This window comes from Selaginella moellendorffii, unplaced genomic scaffold (assembly GCF_000143415.4).
Source record: "Selaginella moellendorffii unplaced genomic scaffold, v1.0 SELMOscaffold_4, whole genome shotgun sequence".
NCBI lineage: Eukaryota > Viridiplantae > Streptophyta > Lycopodiopsida > Selaginellales > Selaginellaceae > Selaginella > Selaginella moellendorffii.
In genome coordinates this window covers 1971090-1994649 of record NW_003314265.1, presented here as the reverse complement: position 1 = coordinate 1994649, position 23560 = coordinate 1971090, and the positions used below count along the sequence as shown (strand labels likewise).

The 23560-nt window shown below is 48.3% G+C and overlaps 5 protein-coding genes across 10 annotated transcripts; 3 read left to right on the top strand and 2 right to left on the bottom strand.

Annotated features, from left to right (window-relative positions):
• Positions 1 to 7800: 7800 nt before the first annotated feature.
• On the bottom strand, positions 7801 to 8922 carry LOC112344462. 5 transcript variants are annotated; one of them, XR_002991697.1, is made up of 4 exons: positions 8804 to 8922; positions 8642 to 8742; positions 7976 to 8582; positions 7801 to 7926 (listed from the first exon to the last, which is right to left on the bottom strand). XR_002991697.1 is itself a non-coding variant. In XM_024669299.1 (4 exons), exons 1-3 carry the CDS (start codon positions 8867 to 8869, stop codon positions 8154 to 8156), a joined length of 546 nt encoding a protein of 181 aa, XP_024525067.1. In that variant the 5' UTR covers positions 8870 to 8922; the 3' UTR covers positions 7801 to 7926; positions 7976 to 8153. The 5 variants fall into 5 exon arrangements, 2 of the variants coding, with proteins under 2 accessions (XP_024525067.1, XP_024525068.1); XR_002991698.1 differs by having other exon boundaries at positions 7976 to 8578; XR_002991699.1 differs by having other exon boundaries at positions 7976 to 8515; positions 8642 to 8736.
• Positions 8923 to 11413: 2491 nt separating this feature from the next.
• On the top strand, positions 11414 to 15601 carry LOC9653911 (protein TORNADO 1). 2 transcript variants are annotated; one of them, XM_024669298.1, is made up of 3 exons: positions 11414 to 12376; positions 12425 to 13916; positions 13987 to 15601. In XM_024669298.1, the coding sequence occupies exons 1-3, from the start codon at positions 11546 to 11548 to the stop codon at positions 15303 to 15305; spliced, it is 3642 nt and encodes a 1213-aa protein (XP_024525066.1). In that variant the 5' UTR covers positions 11414 to 11545; the 3' UTR covers positions 15306 to 15601. The 2 variants fall into 2 exon arrangements, with proteins under 2 accessions (XP_024525066.1, XP_024525065.1); XM_024669297.1 differs by having other exon boundaries at positions 13984 to 15601.
• Positions 15602 to 18669: 3068 nt separating this feature from the next.
• On the top strand, positions 18670 to 20331 carry LOC112344343 (protein JINGUBANG-like). Its single transcript, XM_024668851.1, has one exon. The coding sequence runs from the start codon at positions 18869 to 18871 to the stop codon at positions 20327 to 20329; it is 1461 nt and encodes a 486-aa protein (XP_024524619.1). The 5' UTR covers positions 18670 to 18868; the 3' UTR covers positions 20330 to 20331.
• Positions 20326 to 21048, top strand: LOC9653910 (60S ribosomal protein L37-3). The gene is made up of 4 exons (XM_002964468.2): positions 20326 to 20404; positions 20466 to 20601; positions 20665 to 20766; positions 20906 to 21048. Exons 1-4 carry the CDS (start codon positions 20402 to 20404, stop codon positions 20947 to 20949), a joined length of 285 nt encoding a protein of 94 aa, XP_002964514.2. The 5' UTR covers positions 20326 to 20401; the 3' UTR covers positions 20950 to 21048.
• LOC9653909 (protein JINGUBANG) lies at positions 20980 to 23114 on the bottom strand. Its single transcript, XM_024668852.1, has one exon. It carries the CDS (start codon positions 22517 to 22519, stop codon positions 21065 to 21067), a length of 1455 nt encoding a protein of 484 aa, XP_024524620.1. The 5' UTR covers positions 22520 to 23114; the 3' UTR covers positions 20980 to 21064.
• Positions 23115 to 23560: the final 446 nt, after the last annotated feature.

Below are 23560 nucleotides of genomic sequence, written 5' to 3'. Positions count from 1 at the left end.
TGGTCGGAGGTGTGGGTAAGTGACTAAAGTAAAATAGAAAAATTAGTCGCTTACACTGCTTTGGTCTTGGCAAAGACCCCGACACAAGTGGGAACTGTCATAAAGGTCGGCTTGTAGAGCCGATAGTGTAGAGACACCAAATGTGCCAAGGCGTGTTGCCTTGAGGTCAAGTTGGTGGGTTCATGAAAACCCCTTCCCAAAGGAATCCTAATGAAATTGGGAATGACATAGCCTAAGCTAAAAGGCATGCGATTAGACTGTGGTGACCCAAATAATGATGGAGGTGTGGAAGCACTAGCAATGAGTTGTAAGACTTGACAACTATGAGGTAACTAAGCAAAAGGTGCAAAATAATTAGTTAAACTGGTAGAATGTAACTACCTAAGACTTTTTATCGGGATAAAAAAGTTAGATATACCCTTATGGGAAGATAAATTACTTATGTTGCGATATAATAAATCAATATCGTAAAGGGAATGCTCATTGCTAAAGAGGCCATCATTGAAACACCCAAGCACTCTAGAACATTAGGAGGGGTGTTTTGTGTCATGAGGGTAATGGATAATGCCCAAGGGACAAAGTCCTTAGCAAATGATGGATAGGAGGTGTTATCTAAATGTCCAAGGTTGCAGAGATGGGAAAAGTCCATCTACCCAAATTAGACAAAGCCAAAAAAGAATTTTGGCAAGGCTAGTGATGGGCATACAAAAGCCCATAAATAGCAACGGTAAGCCTAATGTGTGGGATTACAATGTGAGCAAATTTAAATTGAGGAACCACTCCCTAGGCTATCAGGTAGGTTCATCCCTATGAATACTTGCCAAGGCATGATAGAAAATGCAAAGCTACCTTCCTAGTCTGGAGGAAAATGACCGAAAGAAATGTATGGAACCAAAAGGCAAATAATAAAGGGATAGAACCAAACCATAAAAATTGACAAGCATGACCAAGGGTGATTATGCAAGTTGAGAATGGAGAATCAAGAGGGTGTTCGAGGATGTTATTACTAGCAACCGCGATGCTATGGAGAGTCTAAAATGTGGAATTATTCATATTAGACCATATAGTGAGTAGGGAGCTTACAAAGGAGAAACCTTAGCAAACCAAGGAACAGAATTCCTTGAAGGTTCCCAAAGACAATTCTAGGTAAATAAGTACCTAGAAAACCAAGTGTAAATGGTTCCTAGAGTGTGCGAAATCAGAGTGGCGCAACAAAAGGTTGGTCTTGAAGCTGGCCATGAGGCGAGGCTATCAAGGTTGGGGAAGTAGTTCCCGAGTGTTCAAAAAGAGGGTTTTGAACGAAAGTCAATGGTTAAAGACTTCACGCTTATGCATGAACTATGTTATAGTGGCCAAATGACTTGCTAAATGAGATTGGCAAGTCAGGGGAACAAATCCCCTAGTCGAAGGTGCTAACTTCAAAAGGGGTGGCCCATGGGGCCGAGCATAGAGGAGTCCATGCATGACCATAGATTTATCAAGTGAGAGGACTTGGCAGTGCGAAGGAACTAGGTTCCTAAGTTGTGATCTATAGTGCGCTTTAAGTACATGTTGGTGCACCGGCGTGGGGAGTCACGCCAGGCATCCTGTGCAATGCCATCCGTAGATGCATATATGGAGGTTGGGTTTGAGTCCCGACCCTTTAATGCTTGGGTTCGAGTCCCAAATCACTAGGGCATGGTGATGGTTTAGAATATGAAGACACTCATTTTTCAGTGGTCATGGACTCTCAGTGAGGAGACTGGTTTGGGCACACCGCCAAACGAGGGATGCCTCAAAGTCGTGATGCACGGTTAGATTGCTTAGTGTGGCTCGGCATATCTAACTTGAACATTTGGTGCGAATGGCACCAAGGACATGGTGAATGAGATGGGGACACTCAATCTCAGTTGTTAACCGAAAGGGCTGGCTTGGGTGCACCACCAAGTGTTTATGGTGAACAATTTAAAGGTTTGGAAGACCTAATATCTATTGGCAAACCTATTAAGGTGCTAAGGTGTGATCACTAGGTGATCTTATGTCTAAAACAAGAACAAGGTCCTTGTGAGGTTAAGGGATAAAGTTCATAGTTCAAAGTGTTAGTTTGAATTATTGATGATGGTGTGGCTTGGTCAAGGTGACTAAGTGGGAAGAACATCTAAGGGAAATGATTTGTGACTGTGCAATGGCATAATGAGTCCGAAGAAAATAGTTTCTATAAGAAACCCATGGGAGGGTCACAAAGTTGGGCCAGAGATAGAGCCTATAATAGAAAATCCTAAAGAGACGTACTAGGGGTGAACACCTTCTGGATTTGGCAAAGCAAAGTCTTTGCTATGGAACCAAAAAGATACCTCGATAATGGAGGTAGTGATCCGATGTTATTGGGTGCAACAATCAAGGATAGAAGCAAAAAACCAATGGCTAAAAAAAGAACCATGGGAATCATGAGAAAGAATCCAAAATGCAAAGTTAGGCCAAGAACACTAATGTGTTGGGTGCTAACAAATTGTGGGAAAGGCAATGTGTTTCCAAGGATGGATCCCCAATTGCTTCGATTTGGCGAAAGTGGAAGTTCCAAGGTAGGAAGCGGTAAAGTAGCCAAATGATATGGACATGGACAGCCCTAGCACGAATTAGGATAACTAGAACTTAGTGCCAAAGGTCGCACAAAATGGGAAAGAGGATGGTAATGCCCTCAAATAAAGAACTTCTAAATATGGGGAAGTGGAGTTGTATAATATGTGCAATGCAAGGTGTCGGAGACACTTAAGAAATTGACTCTGACAAGTCAAATTTAAAAGTTCCAAAGTGTAAGTTTATATCAATGGGAACTGAGGCTACTCAGAAGTGAGTACTGGGATTGAGATAGAGGAGGTGCCTCTAACAGGTTTAGCAAGAACTAAACCAATTAAAGGGAAAGAACCACCATAGGTGGTCGATCAAGTCTCTATGTTAAAGAGGCTATGCGCCTTAGAGGATGGAGAAGGCATGGTGAGCCTTCGGTGTCATACCATTGATAAATATTGGCTAGGTGCTAAGCATGGAAAGGGTAATACATGTTGGTGTTACTTTATAAAAATGGTTTACCGTTTGATGAGGACATCAAACTTCATCTATGGGTGGTGGAGTTGTGAGACACAAATCCCTAAGCCCCAAAGTGGAGCCAAAAGGGCACCAATGTGTAAGCTCCTGAGTTTGGACTTCCCGGGAGGTCACCCAGCCCAGTACTATTCAACCCCAAGGACGCTTAACTCCAAGTATCCCAAGACCCTTAACCAATTGGAAAAGGGGGTGCACTCTTTGTTCATGGGCCCTTTCCCTCTATATTTGAACCCCATGGATCGTCTCTCAAGTCGTTCCCTTTGGTTGCTTACAATCCACCACGCTTCCCTGCAAGTTCACGCCCTCGTGAACGGAAGCTGAGAGCCGCAACTCTCCCGAGAGCCTCACTCTCTTGACACCCTACCCCTCGGGTCGAGCCCAGCGGGAGCAAACTGGACCAGCCAGATGTCAATCAACATGTGGTGCGATTTCCTTAAGCCAACCAACAAAGTCGGACCCGAGACCCCTCTGATACCAAATGTAAGCTCCTGAGTTTGGACTTCCCGGGAGGTCACCCAGCCCAGTACTATTCAACCCCAAGGACGCTTAACTCCAAGTATCCCAAGACCCTTAACCAATTGGAAAAGGGGGTGCACTCTTTGTTCATGGGCCCTTTCCCTCTATATTTGAACCCCATGGATCGTCTCTCAAGTCGTTCCCTTTGGTTGCTTACACAATGGTAGTGGCCGAAGCAAAAACCAAACGAGCATAACACGTTTGGACTAAAAGCTCCGACTTGAAAGGTTGAGGGCGGGAGTGGAACTCCCAATGGAGTGCTCAAGGAACAAGCATGAAACGAGCCATAAGAGAGTCTCTAGAAAATGGACCCAAGATGGAGTCCGAGATGGACCCAAGATGGAATCCGAGATGGACCTGAAATGGAGTCCGAAATGGACCCGAGATAGAGTCTGAGATGGAGTTCGAGATGAACCCAAGATGGAGTCCGAAATGGACTTGAAATGGAGTCCAAGATGTACCCAAGATGGAGTCCGAAATAGACCCGAGATGGAGTCCGAGAAGGACCCGAGATGGAGTCCGAAGTCGAGATCGAGACCGAGACTAGGACTGGGACCGAGACCGAGACCGAGGCTGAGCCCAAGCCCGAGTCCAAGTCCAAGTCTGAGCCCGAGTCCAAGTCTGAGTCCGAGTTCGAGTCTGAGAGTGTGAAAGCCCAAAGCATTCGTCTCCCAGACCCTAGGGGATTTAGTGAGCTCCAAAAGTATAGTAAGGGAGAGGACTCCAGTGGAGCCAGTTTGGCTAGGAAAGGCTAGTTTGTCCCAGAAAGGCTGTACCCAGGTGTTGGGTGATGGGATAACCACTAGGAAGTTCAAAGCTAGAGTGAATACGGACCGACAAATGGGGTAGCTTGGTGAAGTGTTCAAGAGCCAACTCTAATTCCCTCAGGAGATTGATTGGCCGATGCTCCGAGTCCAAGTGTGGGTGGCACTACTTACTTGGATACCTGGCGTGGCTCAATGGAACCTCGCTCTAAGCCCATGGCTAGAGCACCCAAAGGTGGAAGGCGGGGAAAGTACCTATGAGGTCTGCATAGGGTCACGGTGTTCCGAAATGTTGTCCCAATGTCCCAAACCATAAACAGGAAAAGGAGTAGCCCTCTGGTGTGGTGACCAAGGACACAGTCACACGGTGAGGAAGTCCCAGAGGACCATGGGACATAATGGTCAAGCCTATAGGTCTTGATCCAGTGGCAGTGTTGATGAGCATGGCCATGAACAGAAAAGGACTTAGTAAGGACTGGAAAGAAGATATTGGGGAAGGCTATTCCCCATGTCTGCCGACATCCTAAGGATGCTAAGGAATGGATTTGGGATGACCACTCCTAGACGGATGGCCCAGTCTTGGAGAGATGGGATTGCAATGCAGGTGGTGGTCCACCGATGTGACCAAGGTGAATAGGCATGGCCTAGCGTAATGGGTTAATAAGTTGGTGGTACCTTAGGGTGTTGATCATGGGATTGGACACGTGGAGCACTTGGACCAAGTGCAAAGGTTGAGAGGCATGGATGCCCTTCTCGGGGCGAGCAAGCCCCAAGTTTGGAATTGGACTTATGAAGGTTGTGAATGAGACTCCTTCAAATGGTCAGAGGTATAGTTAAGTGATTAAAGTAGAATGGAAAAATTAGTCACTTACAGCTGGTCCAAACAAAGTTTCTTAACCTCACTGCCATCTTCATGCATCGAGCCACAACGGAATAACGACTGTTTCTTCCTTGAATATGAAGAATTAGAGAGCTGGTCATCACATTGACTACTCTGTAGACTATCTCGTTGACCAGAGTTGACTGATGGTTTGGGCGAAAATATCTGAGCCTTAGTGATAGCATCAGTCAATATTGCTGGAAAATCCTTCTTGACCTTCTGCTGCATATCCACTGAGCTCAATCATTTGATAAAACATTGTAACAACTCATTATAGGTGCCCATAAGACTAAGGCAAAGATCACGGAACTTGCCCAAAGACAAAGTCCCTTGCTGGATCTCTAACAACTAGTTCACAAAATCAACCTTTTCAAACTTCTTGACAAACGAAGCATGGAAAACTTTTGTCAGTCCAAGAAGTCGGTTTTGGATTAGCTTTGATGTAGTTCTTCCACCACGAAGAAACATGGCCTGTAAGCTTCGTCACAAAGAAATTTATCTTCACCTTATTTTCACAAGGATTGTGAGACCAACAACTTTCTCATAATTCCAAGAATCAACCTTTTGACTATCACAAACATCCGATGATGATTTCCATTCCATAATACCATATCCTTGGCATGTTTGACATACCAATACTAATCACGGACATGACATTAATTCAACCCTTGAGGGTCCATGCGAAGCAGGAAATCCTTAATGAGATTAATAGAATCTTTAACCTCCTTTATGTCGCTCTGAACCTTAGTAATCTAGCATCCTTGCCACACAACGACATTATTAAAAGTCTCTTCCGCATCGTCATGGCTATCATCACTAATGCCATACTCCTCATCAGGATCAATGTCTTGCTCACCCACCATCCCCAAAAGAACATGCTGTTCCAATACCAATGAAACGAATAAGATAATGAGCCCTAGGCCAACCTCCCTGTGTTACGGCCTTAAATCCCACAGGCCATGGAATATTCTCGGAATATTCCCGTAGTTCACGTCAGGTCATGCAATGAAAATAGCAAGAGCTCTTGGGCACTGCAAGAGGTTAAACAGATGGTAGCTAGGCTTTGATTATCATTTTACTTGGGGTTTTGATGACTCCACAAGTGCCTTGGAACTCTTGATGCCAAGTGAAGTCAACGAGATTATTCAGCCACGTAAGCGTGCTGTTGAAGAGGTTGTCGCAGAATACAACCGGCACATTGTATCAAAGCCAACCTGTGCAGGTCGAGATCCCAAAGTTTGAAAGTGATGACATGAACAAGCTTGCCAACTTTTGCTACCAATTACACAAGCGTCGAATGCAAGGGTTGCACATATATATATGGAGGACTTCAAGGTCTCCATAACAGATATCAAAGAATCTTTACAAAAGGAACTGAAGGACACAGAAAACGCATTGATCAAGAGCTGCTCATCACTGTTGGAATCCATTAAGCTGGAGTGTCCGAAACTCCCGCACGTTACAATGGAGTCAAATCTGTTGCTAAAATATACACCACTGATTGGGAAACGAGCAAATATTAACTACTTATGTGAGCATCCAAGCGGCTGTCACCCAGTTGATTTGAAGAAGTACCCAGGAGTACCAATCACTATCCCAAATCAATGGTTCAAAAAGTATAGCAACGTCTTCGTCCCAGCCATCACAATGTGTTTTCACCTTGCAAAGCTCGTTAAAGTGGCATTGCCTGTGGGAGGGGAGCTGGTCGGCACTTTGATTGAGATTGGTGCAAATGGCTTGAAGGCTACAATCAACTCCTGCTTTGAAGGCGATCTCAATAACAGGTTGCAACCAGCATCAAAAGATGACATCGTGGAGTTGTTTGGGTATGTGAAAAAGAATTCAACTCAAGGATATGGCAAGGACCGAATCTTTGATGATGAAGAAGTGATTTGGACTCGTCAAAAGTCCAAGTGGCTGGGTCTGTGAAGATCACCATTATTGAAGAACAAGGGCACAGGCTTAATAAAATTACTAAAATGAAGAAGCAGTGAATTTTTATTCAAAGAAGACGAACATGCCTACTTAAGGTATAGTTCATATATTGTATGTCCAGAGCTCATATAATCCATGTGCTGTCCAGGGAACTTAGAGATCAAACCTTAAGACCTTTCTCCACACCATCAAAGTTTTCACAAAACAACAGTGCAAAGGATTTCTGCAATTCAGCCAGTTACTCCCTGTGCACGCATGACCGTAGCATGCAAGTAAAAAATTCTCATTGAAAATTCTAGACTAGGACAAGAGCGAGCAAACTTTCTCAATGAGCTGCTGCTTGGCCATTCTAGTCTTTGCAGGAGCGGCCGCCAGCCTCCTGGCCTATGCTCGAGGATCGGACGAGGACCCTTTTGCGTTGGGAAGGAGGAAGCTCTGGGGATCGCCTCGTTTAACAGCCAGAATCCCCGGATTTCTCAGGTTGTGAAGTACTGCCTGGCCGGACGTGAGCGACGACGTGATTGCCAAGGCGTTCCAGTTCTCCGAACCCGAGCTTGTGAGCGAGCTCAGGAAACTCATAACAGTGTTAAGACGCTCTCACTAAGCAGCGAAGCTGAGATATAACAATCGGTGTACTCGAATGCACGTTAATAGCTTAGATATAGAAGCGACTTTTCACTTCTTTCACGTCCTGGACGAAGACCACTGAAAATGATCGCACCTTGCTTCAGGATTGGAAGCTGGGCCCTGTTGGAAACAACGAATAAAATATGAAGCATCTTTCAAGGAAGATCACCTTTGCTCGAGCACAGACGTAGAAACCACGGCCAAGATTGGGGCCAGCCTTCTTAACTCCGACACAAGGCTCACCATGTCCCTTGCACAATGGAAGATTTCGCGACATCAAGCTCTTGAGTCTTTCCCAGCCTGCTGCCGATTTTTCCAAGCTTTGCTGAGAGCTTTCCGTCGGTGTTTCATCTGACATATCCATCAGACTGGCAAGCTGCAACCTCTGAGCAGTTGTTATTGTCACATAATTCAGGTGATTGCTGGATTCCATCCGCAAGGCTGGAGCTCTGCCCATGCACTGCGACCTCTGTGCAGCTCATTTTGTCAGAAGATTCATGCCTTTGATAGCAAAACCCTGTCAATCTGCTTTGTGACAGCCTCTGCAATTTCCTGCTGCCCGTTTCCTGTGTAAAAGCGGGCTTGGAAACATTTCGGCTGGTATCAGGCTCGGCTTTGGCACTAGTCAAGAGACCCGTAAAGCCTTCCTCGGCAGCCACAGGCAACGCTACATTGTTGCCACACTCCACCTTGCAAAACGTAGCCACACCTGACCAGCAATGCGCTCTAATCCAATGCCAAGGATGAAGAAAAGTTCTAAATCGCAAACTCCCTACCTAGTCGAACAATGCAAAACAATACCAAAATCTTTAACACCGAGTCATGTGATTCTTACCTGAGTAGCCGAGGCAGCCTTTCTTCACGGTGGGCGTGCAAGAGAAGAAGGATTCGTATCCTTACGCTGTGGCAATATCCGCCGTGAGCTCCTGCCTGTTTCTTTGTTCTCGAGAAGAAAGAACAAATCAGCAACTACAATCCAAAATCCAATCCAAATCACCTGGAGGCAGATGATGTCTGCGTCAAACAAGTCCAAGAAGGTGCGCAGCGATCTCGCTGGAGACATCAGTCCATTCACATTGTAGCTCACGATCCTCAGCCAGGAAGGAGCTCAAACGAAATAGGGCCTTATAGCCTATCGAAGTGTTAAAGAAGAATAAAATACAATGTATTAACCATGGAACTATGGAACGATCTTACACTGGCACTGGCGAGGAGCTCGACTGCTTGGACATGAGATATGCTCATGTTGGAATGTGCGTGACACGAACAGCAGTCTCGACCTTTTTTTACGTTCTGCCCGCCTTTGCCTCCAGATCTACGCGTTGTAATCTCAAGGTCCCCATCGGGTAACTCCCCCTCGATCTCCCTCTCTTCCAGCAGAGGCATCACTCCCACTCCTGCAAAGCTCGTCTGTGAAGAGAAGCTAACGTTGACCCAAGAGTTTCGATGAAACTAACGTTTGCTTCACCTGTCGTAGACCTTTGGAGTTGAAAGGCGATTGTCTCACCAGCCTGTGCGTGCCTTTCTCGCCGGAGATATAACCATACGCATATCTCCCGTCGATCTCGAGTGTGGCCGATTTGATCTCAGCTTCTTAACTCTCTACCACAGTCGACTTAAAGCCCGACCTGGTAGACCATCGCTGGTACATCCTTAGAAGCATCTCAGCCCAATCCTGTGCTGGAATGTATGTAAAACAATCTCAAAGCTTCTAAAAAGATATTAGCACACGATGTTACCTGCGCATTGGTTCCGCCAGCGCCTGCGGTAATAGTGATCCGAGCTCCTTCTTTGTCATAAGTTCAAGAAAAGAGCTTGATCAGTCGTCGTGCAGATACTCAGAAAGAGCACTGGTCATTGCTTTGTAAGGCATGAGACTAACTTCCTTGACATCCACGATTGATGGATGGTGAAACGAGAGAAGAACGTTGATTTCCCGTACAGAAGTCATGGGGAATCCTTCTCTCTCGTGGTCCATCTTCACTCTCTTGAGCGCCACAATCTCTCCACTCTTCTTGTCCCGAGCACGATAGACGACCCCACAAGTCCCCTCGTCGATCTTGTTAAGCCTCTCAAACTCGTCCACGCTTCGGCAGCCTCGCAGCATATCAATACTACGTAGCTGTGGGGGCAGCGATCTATCGTCCTAGTCCGAGTCCGACCCCAAGCGCTCGTCTGGAGCACTACCATCGTCGTCGCTAAGTTCCACAAGCTCTTTCTCGTAAAGTTCCTGCTCGTACCGCTGCTCCTCATCTCGGCTCCCGGAATTGTCTTTGTCACCACCACCGCTGGAAAGCACGTCGGTGTCAATCGGCTGTGTTTCATCCTCTCCAGCAGCAGCCGCCTCGGAGAATATAGACAAGGGCATCAGATTTCCTGCCGTCGTCAAGGTCCCAAACAATGGGAGAGTACTTCCCCATCGTCGCCCTCTACGTCCCTGGAACCCGTGGCAATGTAGGCCCTGAGCTCGATCGGGCGGGAGCATCTTTGATGGTCTAAAACGTTTTCTTCCGTCGCTAAACCCTAGAAACCTGAAGCAATATAAAAAAAAGCCCTTTAATGGAAAGATCTTTTCGTTTCTTAGTACCACACTTGATGATTTCATGTGAAACAAATATTCTCGCTTTTCTTTGCTTCTTTGTTTTGCGTATCCCCGTTCTTCGTCGCGGATGTCTAAACCAAAGAAAACAGCAAGAAAACCACGAGAGAATCAAGTCAATAACATTGACGTGTTCGCTGCCATGAAAGCCAATCCCCCGTACCGCAAAAAAACTCTAAACAAATCCCTCCACCAAAAAGCTGTCTAGCCCGCTGTGGATGAGCTCGAAACCATCCAAGCAAGCTCTTCCAAGAATGTACCTCCCAAATCGCTGCCATGAAAGCCAGTCCCCCGTACTGCAAAAGAACTCTAAGCAAATCCCTCCACCAAAAAGCTGTCTAGCCCGCTGTGGATGAGCTCGAAACCATCCAAACAAAGCGACCGCGCCTGAATCCGGTGCCGCTGCTCGTTTTCGCGCACGGCGCTGGGCCTCCATCCTCATCCGACTGCATGATCAGGTTTGTCTCTCCGGATCTTGCTTTAATCCTCTTTTCTTTTCTTTTTTTCTTTCTTCCGGCAAGATGGAAGAACCTGTTGGCAACGGCGACCCAACGCCGTGGATGTGATATCCCTGTGGGTCTTCTTTCTTATTCTTTTTCTTCTTTCTTGGAAGATCTTGTTAGTTTTCTAGTTAAATGACATACTCTGTTTCCCGTAAATCATTTTCTCCATGTAAATATATAGGAGGCGCATTTTTGTGGACTAAAATCCATTCAAGATCGAGAATTTGAGAGCATGTAATTAAATCGTTGTTATTGTAAACTTCTAGACTCGGAGACGCTCTGAGTGAGAGAACGAGCTGCTGCTTGGCATTCTTCTCTTCGCAAGCTACCTGGCTTGTGCTCAAGCATCGAACGACATACGAAACTTGTACAGCTTGTCTAACGCATGTGCTTTGCTAATTGCTTACAAAAACAATTACCTTTACAAAGCAAAAGCAAAAGAAAGAGAAATAGATTTGGCATGACTTTGTACAACGTGCACCGTAGGGTTGCGTTGCTATCAGAATTGGCATCTGATTTCATGTTTAAAGCCAAGCAGCCACTTACTCATCTTTGCTAGCCACTTCCAAGTTGTCATTTGGATGTTCATTCATCAGCGACATTTGTTGTAATTTCTGAGGGTATTCTGAGGGAAGTTATGGGGGAGCCAAAGCAGGCCCGGATAGATGATTACGAGGATTTGGGAAGCATTCGCTCTGAGATGTGGTACCATTGGGTGTCGCATGTGTTCGAGCTGAACAGATATAGAGCAGCAAAATTCGATTCAGAAGACTTCGAAGGCTTCCGTGAGCTGCTGCTGCAGGAGGACAACATTCTGGAGCACGTAATCCTGCGCAGAGAGGGCTACCACAAAGCGGAGGGGTTTCTAGAAGCAGCTGTGTCCAAGCTAAGCAGCCTTGGAATATATGAAATAGATTTTCGCGAGTTGGTGATTCGCAGCTTCGATGAAGCTATTGCTGCTGCCAAGCACAAGGGGATGCCAATCAAGCTCAAGACGCTTTTTGTATATTCCTGTGCTGTAGATTTAGATGCTTTAGCAGGATCAACACTTCCGAAGTATTTAGAACGTCTGGAGTTTTTTCATTGCGATTGCTCGCCCCATCTGGAGAAGCTGCTGCAAGATCCAGCCTGCAAGATCTGGGAGCTGTCCCTGGATCAGAATGAATACTTGACTCCTGCCCTCTTCCAGGCTGGAACAAGTTTACGGAAGCTTACGCTGATCGACATCCCAAATGATCAGGCGCTACTCAGCCAAATCTGCGGAGCAATAGAGGGCCTAGGAATTTCAAATGAGCCCAGCCCTGCGGAGATTTCCCTGCTAGAAGATTGCATAAACAACAATGCGAAGTCCAAGCTCTGGTTCCTGGAGTTAACACCATTCTATTTACCTTTATCTATCGTTCAGCTGCTGGGCCGGCTGCTGACGAGCCCATATTGCAAGCTTGAAAGTTTCTCCTTGGGGGTGAAGGTGAGTGGTTTTTTCAACATTGATATTGACACCGATTTTCTTAAGCAGAGGGAAAGCTTCTCCTCATGTGAGTACTTTAGTCTTCCTCTCAAGGAGTATCAAGATGCGATTCTCAGCAATTTGGAGGCCAACTACAGCAACCGGATCCAGAGACTGCGCATTCGCGGGGAATGGGCTTCCAAACTGTTGGAGGACAGATGGTTGAGGGTGAAGTACCGGAATGCTCTATTTCAGAAGAGCCCCGTTCTTGCACAAAGCGCTCTAGAAAACCCTCCAGTCACACCATCAACTACCAAGCTGTTCATGTGCGGCCACACTGCCTCGGGCAAGACCACCATCTCCACCAATCTGGTCCGCCCCTATGCAGCCCTCTGCCAGTGTGTGAGTCAGGATCATGCATCAACAGTGGGAATTGAGAGGAGGACTCTCAGATTTGGAGAGAGGAAGAAACTCCTGATTTACGATCTGGGAGGCCAGGAGGTCTACCACGCTTTTCATCACTATTTCCTCAGGGGCAGCGACAAAGATCTCTTCATGGTGGTGTGCAAGGTTGGAGGTCCTGGAGGTGACTTGGAAACAGAGCTCCAATACTGGCTTCGCTTCATAGCGGCCCACCAAACTGCAACACCAGCTAGGAAACCCACCATTTTCTTAGTACTCAACATCTTTGTTCGTCATGACCGTTTCTTGGTAGAAGCTCGAGCAGCTGCGACGACACTGTTACTCAAGTATAAGGACAAGCTAGACTTTGTTCAGGGCCAACGTGGTGATCACTATTTCGAGGTGAATGGGTTGAATGCTCGTCAGGTACAGAAGGAACTGAAGCCCAAGCTGGCTATAGCAGTGGGCGAAATGATAAATGAAGTTACTGTGATTCCCTGGACTTGTGATGAGGTTATCAGAGAGCGGGCTTCATCCACACCATGGTATCATATCCACAAACGGGCACAAACAATTGTCCAGCAGAGGGTGGTCGACCTACATGAGATGTCCAAGGCTTGGTTCCAGGGGGAGAAAGAAGATCAGGCATTTGCTGCACAATACACATTCATCTGCCTACATGACATGGGAGAAGTGGTCTACTTTGGGGCAGATGACACATATCAAAACACGCATCCAAACGACAAGGAAGCTGCATTGATTGTCAACAATGCAGTTCTAGACATGCCATGGTTTCTCCATACTGTGTTAGGAATTTTCATTCCTAAGCAAGACAGAAACAATACAATGAAGTGGGGGGAGCCCAAGTGGTCTACTGCGAAAGCAGTACAAGAGCTCAAAATACTTGGAGAGACTGCAGAGGGCAACATCTATTTCCTGCTCAAGCTGCTTTGTGAGATGGGGGTTTTGATTCCTGATGGCATGAGGAGCTGGGACATAAGGTGGTCAGAGCCACGAAATCTGCCAGAACACCTCATTGTGCCTGCATTATTGCGTGATGAGTTCACTGGATGGATTGAAAGCGAGCAAACATATGATTGTTGGGGTCGGAGATTGCAAGCAGACGACACTATGAAGGGCTTCGTTCTTCTCCCATCAGGTAATTATGCTCTTCACTGCTGGGATTGAGATTAAACATTGATGTCTGTGTGTTTGTTGGTTGAAAGTAGGAGTTTTTGCAGTTATTCAAGCCAAGGTGAAGGAGATGTGTAACAGATGGGGCCATGGAAGTAACATTGGTGCTGGTTGGGTTTCCTTCCAAGAGGATCTCATTCAAGTTCTGGTGACTATTGGTGGGGATTATAAGCATTGGACAGATCGGCAATGGGTGGATATTATGTTGATGGTGCCCAAGGAAGAAAAGAGGGGACTCAAAGGGGAGCAGTTCATGAAGGAGATACGGGATTGTGTAGTCAAGGAAACTAACAGGGCCTGTCCTTTCATCAAGCTTGAAGAGCATGCTCTAAATCCAGTAAAGGTAAGACAATTTGGAAAAGCATCACGACAACAGGGGTCATGCAATGAAAACAGCAAGAGCTGTTGGGCACTGCAAGAGGTTAAACAGATGGTAGCCAGGGAGGGCTTTGATTATCACTTTACCTGGGGTTTTGGTGACTCCACAAGTGCCTTGGAACTCTTGATGCCAAGTGAAGTCAACGAGATTATTCAGCCACGTAAGCGTGCTGTTGAAGAGGTTGTCAAAGAATACAACCAGCACATAGTGCCTGTGTATCAAAGCCAGCAGCAACAGCTTGTGCAGGTTGAGATCCCAAAGTTTGAAAGTGATGACATGAGCAACCTTGCCAAGTTTTGCTACCAATTACATAAGCGTCAAATGCAGGGGATTCAGATATATATGGAGGACTTTAAGGTCTCCATAACAGATATCAAAGAATCTTTACAGAAGCTGCAAAAGGGCCTGAAAGACACAGAAAACGCATTGATCAAGAGCTGCTCATCACTGTTGGAATCCATTAAGCTGGAGTGTCCAAAACTCCCGCACCTTACAATGGCGTCAAGTCTGTTACTAAAATATTCACCACTGATAGGGAAACGAGCAAATATTAGCTACTTATGTGAGCATCCGAGCGGCTGTCACCCAGTTGATTTGAAGAAGTACCCAGGAGTACCAATCACTATCCCAAATCAATGGTTCAAAAAGTATAGCAACATCTTCGTCCCAGCCATCACAATGTGTTTCACCCTTGCAAAGCTCGGTAAAGTGGCAATGCCTGAGGGAGGGGAGCTGGTTGGCACCTTGATTGAGCTTGGTGCAAATGGCTTGAAGGCTACAATCGACTCCTGCTTTGAAGGCGATCTCAATAACAGGTTGCAACCAGCATCAAAAGATGACATTGTGGAGTTGTTTGAGTATGTGAAAAAGAATTCACCTCAACGATATGGCAAGGACCGAATCTTGATGATGAAGAAGTGCTTTGGACTCGTCAAAAGTCCAAGTGGCTGGGTCTGTAAAGATCACCATTATTAAAGAAGAAGGGCTTAGTAAAACTACTAAAATGAAGAAGCAGTTTTTTATTCAAATCCCAGGAACATTGATGACTGATTTCCCTACGAATTGCTTCCCAATCTCTTGGAACGAGCTTTCCATTTCCTCCCGCGTCCACTGCACGGGATTGAAAAAAAACTGACTGGGTGATGGCGGCCACTAGGAAATTTTCCTCCTGCCTATCTCACGAAAGGACAAAAAGAGATTGTTGCTTCTTACCATCGTGAAAGAAGATGACCATGCCATTGTATGTCCAGAGCTCATATAATGCATCTGCTGTCCAGGGAACTTAGTGATCAAACCTTAAGACCTCTCTCCACATCATCGCACACTCCAAAGTTTCCACAAAGCAACCGTGCAACGCAGGAGTCCTACGATTCAGCCCCTGTGCATGCATGAGCGTAGCATGCAAGTAAAAAATTCTCATTGAAAATTCTAGACTAGGGAAAGAGCATTCTCAGTGAGCTGCTGCTTGGCCATTCTTCTCCTCCAGCCTGCTGGCCTGTGCTCCAGGATCAGACGAGGACCCTTATGCGTACGGAGCTCCTCTTTGTAGGCCGGGAACATGTTCGTGTCGGGTCATGTTTCCTCGGGTCGTCCACTTCCAATTCAACGTTCGGAAGTAGGAAGCTGTGGGGATCGCCACGTTTAACAGCCAGAATCCGGGGACTTCGAGGTTGCAAAGACGGTCTTTGCCGGACGTGAGCGACGATGTAATTACCAAGGCGTTCCAAGTCTCGGATCCCGAGCTTGTGAGCGAGCTCAGGAAACTCATCAAGTAGACTTGAAGGCACTTTCCTTCTTAGGAGTGATCTTAGATATGATTGTCTGGAAAATAAAAAACATTCACAAACAGAAGTAGATGTGTTAAAACGCCCTCACCTAAGCAGCGAAGCTGAGATATAACAGTCGTTGTACTCGAATGCACGTTAATAGCTTAGATATAGAAGCGACTTTTCACTTCTTTTTTGTCCTGGACGAAGACCACTGAAAATGATCGCACCTTGCTTCAGGATTGGAAGCTGGGCCCTGTTGGAAACAACGAATAAAATATGAAGAATCTTTCAAGGCAGATTACCTTTGCTCGATCACAGACGTAGAAACCACGACCAAGTTTGGGACCAGCCTTCTTAACTGTTCTCACGACACAAGGCTCACTGTGTCCCTTGCACAATGGAAGATCTGCTGCCGATTTTTCCAAGCTCTGCTGAGAGCTTCTCATCGGTGTTTCATCTGACATATCCATGAGACTGGCACTCTCCTCGCAAGCTGCAACCTCTGAGCAGTTGTTATTGTCACATAATTCAGGTGATTGCTGGATTCCATCCGTAAGGCTGGAGCTCTGTCCATGCACTACGACGTTTGTGCAGCTCATTTTGTCAGAAGATTCATGCCTTCGATAGCAAAACCCTGTCAATCTGCTTTGTGACAGCCTCTGTAATTTCCTGCTGCCCGTTTCCTGTGTAAAAGCGGGCTTGGAGACATTTCGGCTTGTATCTGGCTCGGTGTTAGCTGTTGCTCTCTCGTTGAGCTTTCTGAAAATGGAAACTGTACCAGTCAGCACGAGCGGTTGTCAGAAACGTCCTTCGCTATAAGAAGTTACTTAGCAATACTTTGCTGACGACCGCGAAGCTCAGGCATAAATCGAGCGGCCAGTTGTGGAGCTTCATGGAAGGTAAATGCTTAAGCTGCAGAATAACAGGAGCGTGAACTGAACCATCCAGTTTTAAGCTTCTCCCACCACTCCATCTTCCATGGAGAAACATCAACACTGGCAACAACTAGTCTGTCTTTTTTGCGTACCTCGGAAGGGTGTCCAGCTTTGCACGCTTAAACTTAAGAAGAATGTCACACATATCTGTTCCACACTCTGCAAATCCGTCACAGCTACTATTGTCATGCGATCCATCAGGACACTGACAATGGCCAGCGCAGGGACCGGCAATACGAACATGATCAATACGACTGCCATAGTTAAACTCCTCCGCACCCGATGCCTGGACAAGATACTAATAAGCACGTATGATTTGCCCAGACAAAAACCGTAAAGAGTATCAAGAGAAATAGAACATAATGTATTAACCATGGAACTATCTCAAGCAACTTACACTGGCACTGGATTGCTTGGACATGAGATACGCTGTGAGAAGTGGCTCCAAATTCCCACCCATGATGACACTGATGTCCGACGTTTCCGCGTTTGTTCTCAAATCCTGTAAGGATGGAAGACGTAGTTTCTTATTTGCTGCCCCCACTCCGCCTTGACAACGTCTCTTTGGCTTCTCTCGAACTCGAAGAAAGTTTTACAGCGCTAGATCTCTAGAAACATTGTTTCATGTACCTTAGAAGCGAAGAGCAATGTGTTGGAATGTGCGTGACACGAACAGCAGTCTCGACCTTGTTTACGTTCTGCCGGCGTTTGCCTCCAGATAATCTCAAGGTCTTTTTCGGGTATCTCCGCCTCGATCTCGCTCTCTTCCAGCATCATTTCTACTCCTGCAAAGCTCGTCTGTGAAGAGAGTTGAGACAGGAGTTTCGATGAAACTAAAGATTTTGTCAGAGTTGAAGGCGATTGTCTCACCAGCCTGTAGATGCGTTGTTTTACATACATTTCAGCACAGGATTGAGCTGAGATGCTTCTAAGGATGTACTAGCGATGGGTTACCAGTCGGGCTTTAAGTGGACTGTGGTGGAGGGTGAGGAAGCTGGATTGCTGTTGACTAAAAGGAATGACAAAGAGAAGCAGTTCAATCAGAGGTCTACTAGCAACAATTTGCACCGGAAATCGTTGCTGTTCTTAACCTCCAGAACCTCTGGAGCAATGGATCTGATTTGATTTGATATACGAAGTTTTCCTTGGCACTGGTGGATTTTGCTGGGGAGGGTCACAAAACTTGTATTCAACTCTAGATTCTAGAATTATGGAAGAGCCGGGAGGACAAGAAACAGGATCAAAGCGGCTAGCTGAAGCACTACCTGGATGAAAAGGTACGATCTCACACTCTGGTCACCTTGCAGTCAGCACAGCCTGATATAAGTTCAAGAAGAGGGCGGCGTAGCTATACGTAGAAGTTTACTGTCTCTCTCTCACTTCCGTCCACGTAAAAACTTTCCCTTCCAGGCTCCAGGAAAAGGCTCGTGGACCATGTCTACTAAAGCTCAGAAATCTTGTGTGTCTATTTCTTCCAGGGAAAGGAATCACGCGGGCGTCCAATCACAAACAAACAGCTCGACCAAAAACAGTGGCTAAGAAACTCTCGTATCAATCTAGCACTTTTTGATGTGTTTGATTTTGCGTGAATCCCCAGAACTTCGAAGGCAAAAAATATCATGTCCTGCAAACCCAATCGCGACACATTTTACTTTTAATCGAGACTTTCAAGCCAAAGTGCGGCCCAATGCGGCGCTGTGGTGATTTTTCGATAGCTAGCACACATTTCTCGCGGATTTTCTTCCCGAAAACACGTCCTCCACCTCCTTTTGTTCTTGATTGTTTGTTTCCAGCCAGCCAAGCCAGCGTCTTGTTAGACTTCTCGTCCGTTTAAATGTCAACACAATGGTGGCGACTTTTGTGGAACTTCTCTTTTCCCGTGCTAGATCCTTATCTCCGGGTGAGATTCCTCTTAAAACCTGTGTTCTCCGGGTCCAGGATCTTAGCTTCAATCATGAAGTGCTTGGCGCTCTCCAAACATCTCAAGTCTGGCTCCAAGGCGAAGGAACCACTGGACAAGTTCTCATCATCTAGCACGAGCGGTAGTAGCTGCAACAGCGGCAGCAAATTATCGTCGCGATCAAGCAGCCGAGACGATCGCAGCTCGGCATCCTCGTCTTCCTCCTCGTCTTCCAGGTGCGATCGCAGAGCTAATTTGGAGTGTGTAACAAGCTTTCCCGGCGATCAAGCCGTGGCTATGGCACTCGCCTCCACCGAAGGGGATCACTGTTTCCTTTACGTGTCATCAAACACTTCCATCTCCCGGCGGATCGACGTGCTCGACTGTAGCAGCAGGGAATTGTCCACAGTTGGCAGCCTTGCTCCCAAAACCCCACCGGTGAGAGCAATCCTCGCGAGCGGCGCCAGAGTTTTCACCGCCCATCGCGATATGAAGATCAGAGTGTGGACGAGAAGGATCGCCGAGAGCCAGGACGAGCTCATGGTCGTCAAGCACGAGCTCTCCGCAACGCTACCAAGCCTCCAGGATAGAATGTGTTTCCGATCGCTTTCCATGAGTCGCGACCGCGACCAGCAGCAGCAGCAGCAGCACCATAGCCATCGCCTTCCAAGACGAAAACGACGATCGGACGCCTCGGACTCCACCAAGCTCGTCCAGCACAGGGACGCTATCTCGGCGCTAGCAATCAGTTCTTCTGGGAAGATCCTCTACTCGGGATCCTGGGACAAGTCCATCAAGGTGTGGAGGATCGCCGCATCCTCCAGCTCCTCCTCCATCGCCATCAAGTGCGTGGAATCCTTCACGGCTCACGACGACGCAGTGAATGCGCTCGCGGTGGCTTCTTGTGATGGCGATGGATTGACGACACTCTACTCGGCCTCCGCCAGCGGCGAGATCAGAGCCTGGGAGTCATCAGATCACCGCAAGATCAAGCACCGCCTCGCCGCCAGCTTCCACGATCACTCTTCGGCCGTCAACGCATTGCTGCTCAGCCGCGATTCTACTCTCCTCTACTCGGGATCGGGCGACAAGACCGTGAGAGTGTGGGCGCGATCGAACGAGAATCTCCACGATCTGAGGGTGGTGGAGATCCTGAGAGGGCACAGGCGAGCGGTGCTGTGCCTGGCGGCGACCATCGACGGCGAGCTCCTGTGCAGCGGCTCCGCGGACAAGAGCGTGAGGATCTGGCGGGGCCATTGCTGCGTGGCCGCGCTGGATTTGCACTGTGCGCCCGTGAAATCGCTCGCCATGGCCCGCGATCGCGAGAGCTCCTCCTACACTGTCTATAGCAGCGCCCTAGACGGGAAGTTTAAAATCTATACCGCTTTGCCCTAAAACACGCAGAGCTCCCTTTACTACCGTCGGATATAGGGTTAGGGTTTTAGGGTTTGTGGGCGGCTCGCGGCTATGGTAATGCTCCTCTTTCGCGTCCTCCGCTCGTCTTGATTCTTCTCGATTCGTGTTCTTCCAGGGCAAGGGAACCGGGAGCTTCGGCAAGCGCCGGAACAAATCGCACACGCTCTGCCGCCGCTGCGGCCGGCGCAGCTTCCACATCCAGAAGGCCAGATGCGCGGCGTGCGCCTACCCTGCCAAGCGCATCCGAAAATGTGAGGAGACTTCTCCCTTGTGGATCCGCGAGCTCACGAAATCTCGAAATCTCTCGTGTGTAGATAACTGGAGCGAGAAGGCGATCCGGCGCAAGACCACTGGAACCGGGCGGATGAGGTACCTGCGCCATCTCCCCAGGCGATTCAAGAGCAACTTCAGAGAAGGTACTACTGCTAGCGCATCCATTTCAGTGTCATCGGTGTCTAGCCGGGGCTAATGAAAGAGGATTTGCCGCTTGCCACGGATTGATCGATCGATCGACCAATATGTGTTCTAAGCTCGTTCTTCTTGCTTTTTCCCTAGGAGAGCCTCTCCAGAAGAAAGCTCCAGCGTCCGCGGCCACATAGAGAAGCGCTCGAGCACCCATGAATCGATCAAGCAGGCATTTTGGTTACATCTGAGATTTCTTTCTAGGTGCCAAACACTAAGAAAAACTTTTTTCTCTACGAGCGTGTCTCTCTCTCACCGATAGTCTAGAACAGAGCAAGGGCTCTCGCCAAAGATCTTGGGCTTGCTCCTCAGCGACACCCACCACGCCTTGAGGAATCCATCCAGCCCGCCGCTGTAGACCATGCATCCGTCCACAATCCCCTCGATCGAGACGATGACGCTCTTGATCGGGCAGCGGCTGTGCAAATCCTGGACCACGCACACGCAGGAATGCCGCTCGTCCTCGCGCCTCCACACCCGGATTGTCCGATCCGCGGATCCGCTGCACACGACGTCGCGCGCCGCCGAGATCGACAGCACTGACATGGAATGCCCGCACAGCGCCGCAAATTCCTCGCGATAAACCCTAATCTCTGGCTCTTCGCGAAGAACCCTAATTCCCTGGTTTTCCTCTTCCCCGGACTCCGACGATGATGGGTCCTCTGCTCCTCGCGGAGGCGATGCTTCGTCCTCCTGCTCGATCGCCACCATCCACACCGAGATCCTCCCATCGCTGCACCCCGCGTAGACCCAGCTCCCCCACAGCGCGATGCAATTCACGGGGCTGGGCTGCGCGAGCTCCACCACGAAGCTCAGGCCATCGCTCAATCCCTTCGTGTTCTTGTGGTTCTTCCTCGATCGATCGCACTTCCCCCGCCTCCACACCTTGACCGACGAGTCCGCCGAGGCCGAGAACAGGAACCCACCTCGCGGCGCCACCGCCAGCGCGTTGATCGCGTCCGTGTGAGCGTCCCCGATGGATTCCAGGCAGCGCAGGTCGCGCAGCCGCCACGCCTTGAGCGATCGGTCCCAGGAGCCCGAGTAGAGGATCCCGGCGGCCTCGTCCACGGCCAGCGACGAGATGGTGTCGAAGTGCTGGTTCCAGGGGCTCTTGCGGTGGCGCCGGATCCTCACCAGGCCCTTGCTGCCGCGGATGGAGGTCGCCACCACGTCCCGGATGGTGGGGAGTGTGGCGATCAAGCGGTGCTGCGATGGTGGCGATGGCGATGCCCGGCTCCAAGCCCGGATCTTGTGATCCTGGTGGGCGCTGTAGATCTCGAGGCCGGCGCGGCGTACGAGGAGGGCCTTGACGGAGCCCGAGGAGGCAGCGGCGAGGCGATCGCTGGGCTGGAGATCGGCGAGGCGATACGAGCAGACGAGGCCATCCTCGGAGCCCGAGTAGAGCGAGTGGTCGGAGATGGCGAGCGCGCAGATGCCAGACGCGTGGGGCTTGAAGGAGAGGAGGCAGCGGAAGCCCGCGGAGGATCTGGAGGAGCTGCTGGGGCGGGGTTGATCGATCGCGGTGGCGAGGAGGAACTGCTGCTGCTGCTGCTCGGATTGATCCTTGTCGGAGGTGGTGGTGTCCGAGATGGAGTCCGAGATGGGGAGATCGTCGAATGGGTCGCAGAAGGACGAGGAGGCCATTGCAATCGAGGCGGAGCTGGATGGAAAGCACGCGAAGCTCCTCTTCTTCATCGATCCGACCATAGCTAGCTAGCTTCCTTTCTTCACACTCAAGTCTTCTCTATTGGCGAAGATGATCGCTTTGTTCCACACCCCACACAACAAATGCGTGATCTTCCAGGACAGAAAAAGAGGGAAAACTCCCTTGAAACGACCCACCGGACGCTGACAACGTAAAGATGTTCTCCAAAACCGATCGACACCCAAAGCACAGGGAAAACAAGAAGGAATCTCTTCGATCAAACAGATCGTTCCCAAGGAAAGGAAAAGTCGTTCCAAGTACTGCTCCAAACCGAAAACTGGGGGAAAACAAGAACAGCGAGCATCACCAGCGACGAGAAAGCGATTGCAATGCCCGATTGCCGCTCGATTCTCCGTGGCACAGCGCCTTCGATTCCTCGGTTTCTCTCTCCTGGACGCAACGGATCAAGAGGAAAAGCGAGAGAAACAGGAAAAAGAGGAAGAAAAAGCCCACAGCACTCTTTCTCCGCGGCGAGAGAGCAAAGAAAAAACAAAGAGAAGGGAATCCAACGTATTGATCACGGTAGCGTTAGCAGCATTCCACCCAGTCCGTGGGCTCCATTCTGCCCCGCCATCGCCAAAAGCCCTAGAAACAGAGCACCCCACAAACCCTAAAGCATGTTTAGGCGGCAAACGCGCGTGGGGGTTTACGAAATCAACGGGGCTACCGCTGGCCACGTGTCGCGCAGGGTGGGGACCATAAACCGCCACGTGTGAAAGTAACCGTTGGGAGGAGAATATCCGCGCATCTGCTCAGTCAAGTAAAGCGCAATTTAAATAAGCGTTAAGCTTACGTCTTGGCGCCAAAGTTTGAAATTTTGACCCAAAGATATTTTAACATTAGACCTTCCTAATCCAAGATTACATTTACCCGGAATCACTAAAAAGATTCTAAATCTAACACATGGAAATCGTGTTTGTTTGTTTGTCACTTTTTGTGATTTCCAGATCTCTACATTGATACTCAAGGTGGCATGCTTTGTCACTAAATCATCAGGTATCTCTAGCACTGGAGATGATCTGGTAGTGACATTAACACTAAGA

What these genes read in the sequence shown, in the direction of transcription:
- LOC112344462 (XM_024669299.1), bottom strand. Translation starts at nt 8,869, where the DNA reads ATGTCTCCAGCGAGATCGCTGCGCACCTTCTTGGACTTGTTTGACGCA. An exon ending in CAGACATCATCTGCCTCCAG is followed by an intron (nt 8,743 to 8,803) that starts GTGATTTGGATT and finishes TCGAGAACAAAG; the next exon opens with AAACAGGCAGGAGCTCACGG. An exon ending in AGGCTGCCTCGGCTACTCAG is followed by an intron (nt 8,533 to 8,641) that starts GTAAGAATCACA and finishes GCATTGGATTAG; the next exon opens with AGCGCATTGCTGGTCAGGTG.
- LOC9653911 (XM_024669297.1), top strand. Translation starts at nt 11,546, where the DNA reads ATGGGGGAGCCAAAGCAGGCCCGGATAGATGATTACGAGGATTTGGGA. An exon ending in GTTTCTCCTTGGGGGTGAAG is followed by an intron (nt 12,377 to 12,424) that starts GTGAGTGGTTTT and finishes TTTCTTAAGCAG; the next exon opens with AGGGAAAGCTTCTCCTCATG. An exon ending in CTTCGTTCTTCTCCCATCAG is followed by an intron (nt 13,917 to 13,983) that starts GTAATTATGCTC and finishes GTTGGTTGAAAG; the next exon opens with TAGGAGTTTTTGCAGTTATT.
- LOC112344343 (XM_024668851.1), top strand. Translation starts at nt 18,869, where the DNA reads ATGTCAACACAATGGTGGCGACTTTTGTGGAACTTCTCTTTTCCCGTG.
- LOC9653910 (XM_002964468.2), top strand. An exon ending in TGCCAAGCGCATCCGAAAAT is followed by an intron (nt 20,602 to 20,664) that starts GTGAGGAGACTT and finishes TCTCGTGTGTAG; the next exon opens with ATAACTGGAGCGAGAAGGCG. An exon ending in CAAGAGCAACTTCAGAGAAG is followed by an intron (nt 20,767 to 20,905) that starts GTACTACTGCTA and finishes CTTTTTCCCTAG; the next exon opens with GAGAGCCTCTCCAGAAGAAA.
- LOC9653909 (XM_024668852.1), bottom strand. Translation starts at nt 22,519, where the DNA reads ATGGTCGGATCGATGAAGAAGAGGAGCTTCGCGTGCTTTCCATCCAGC.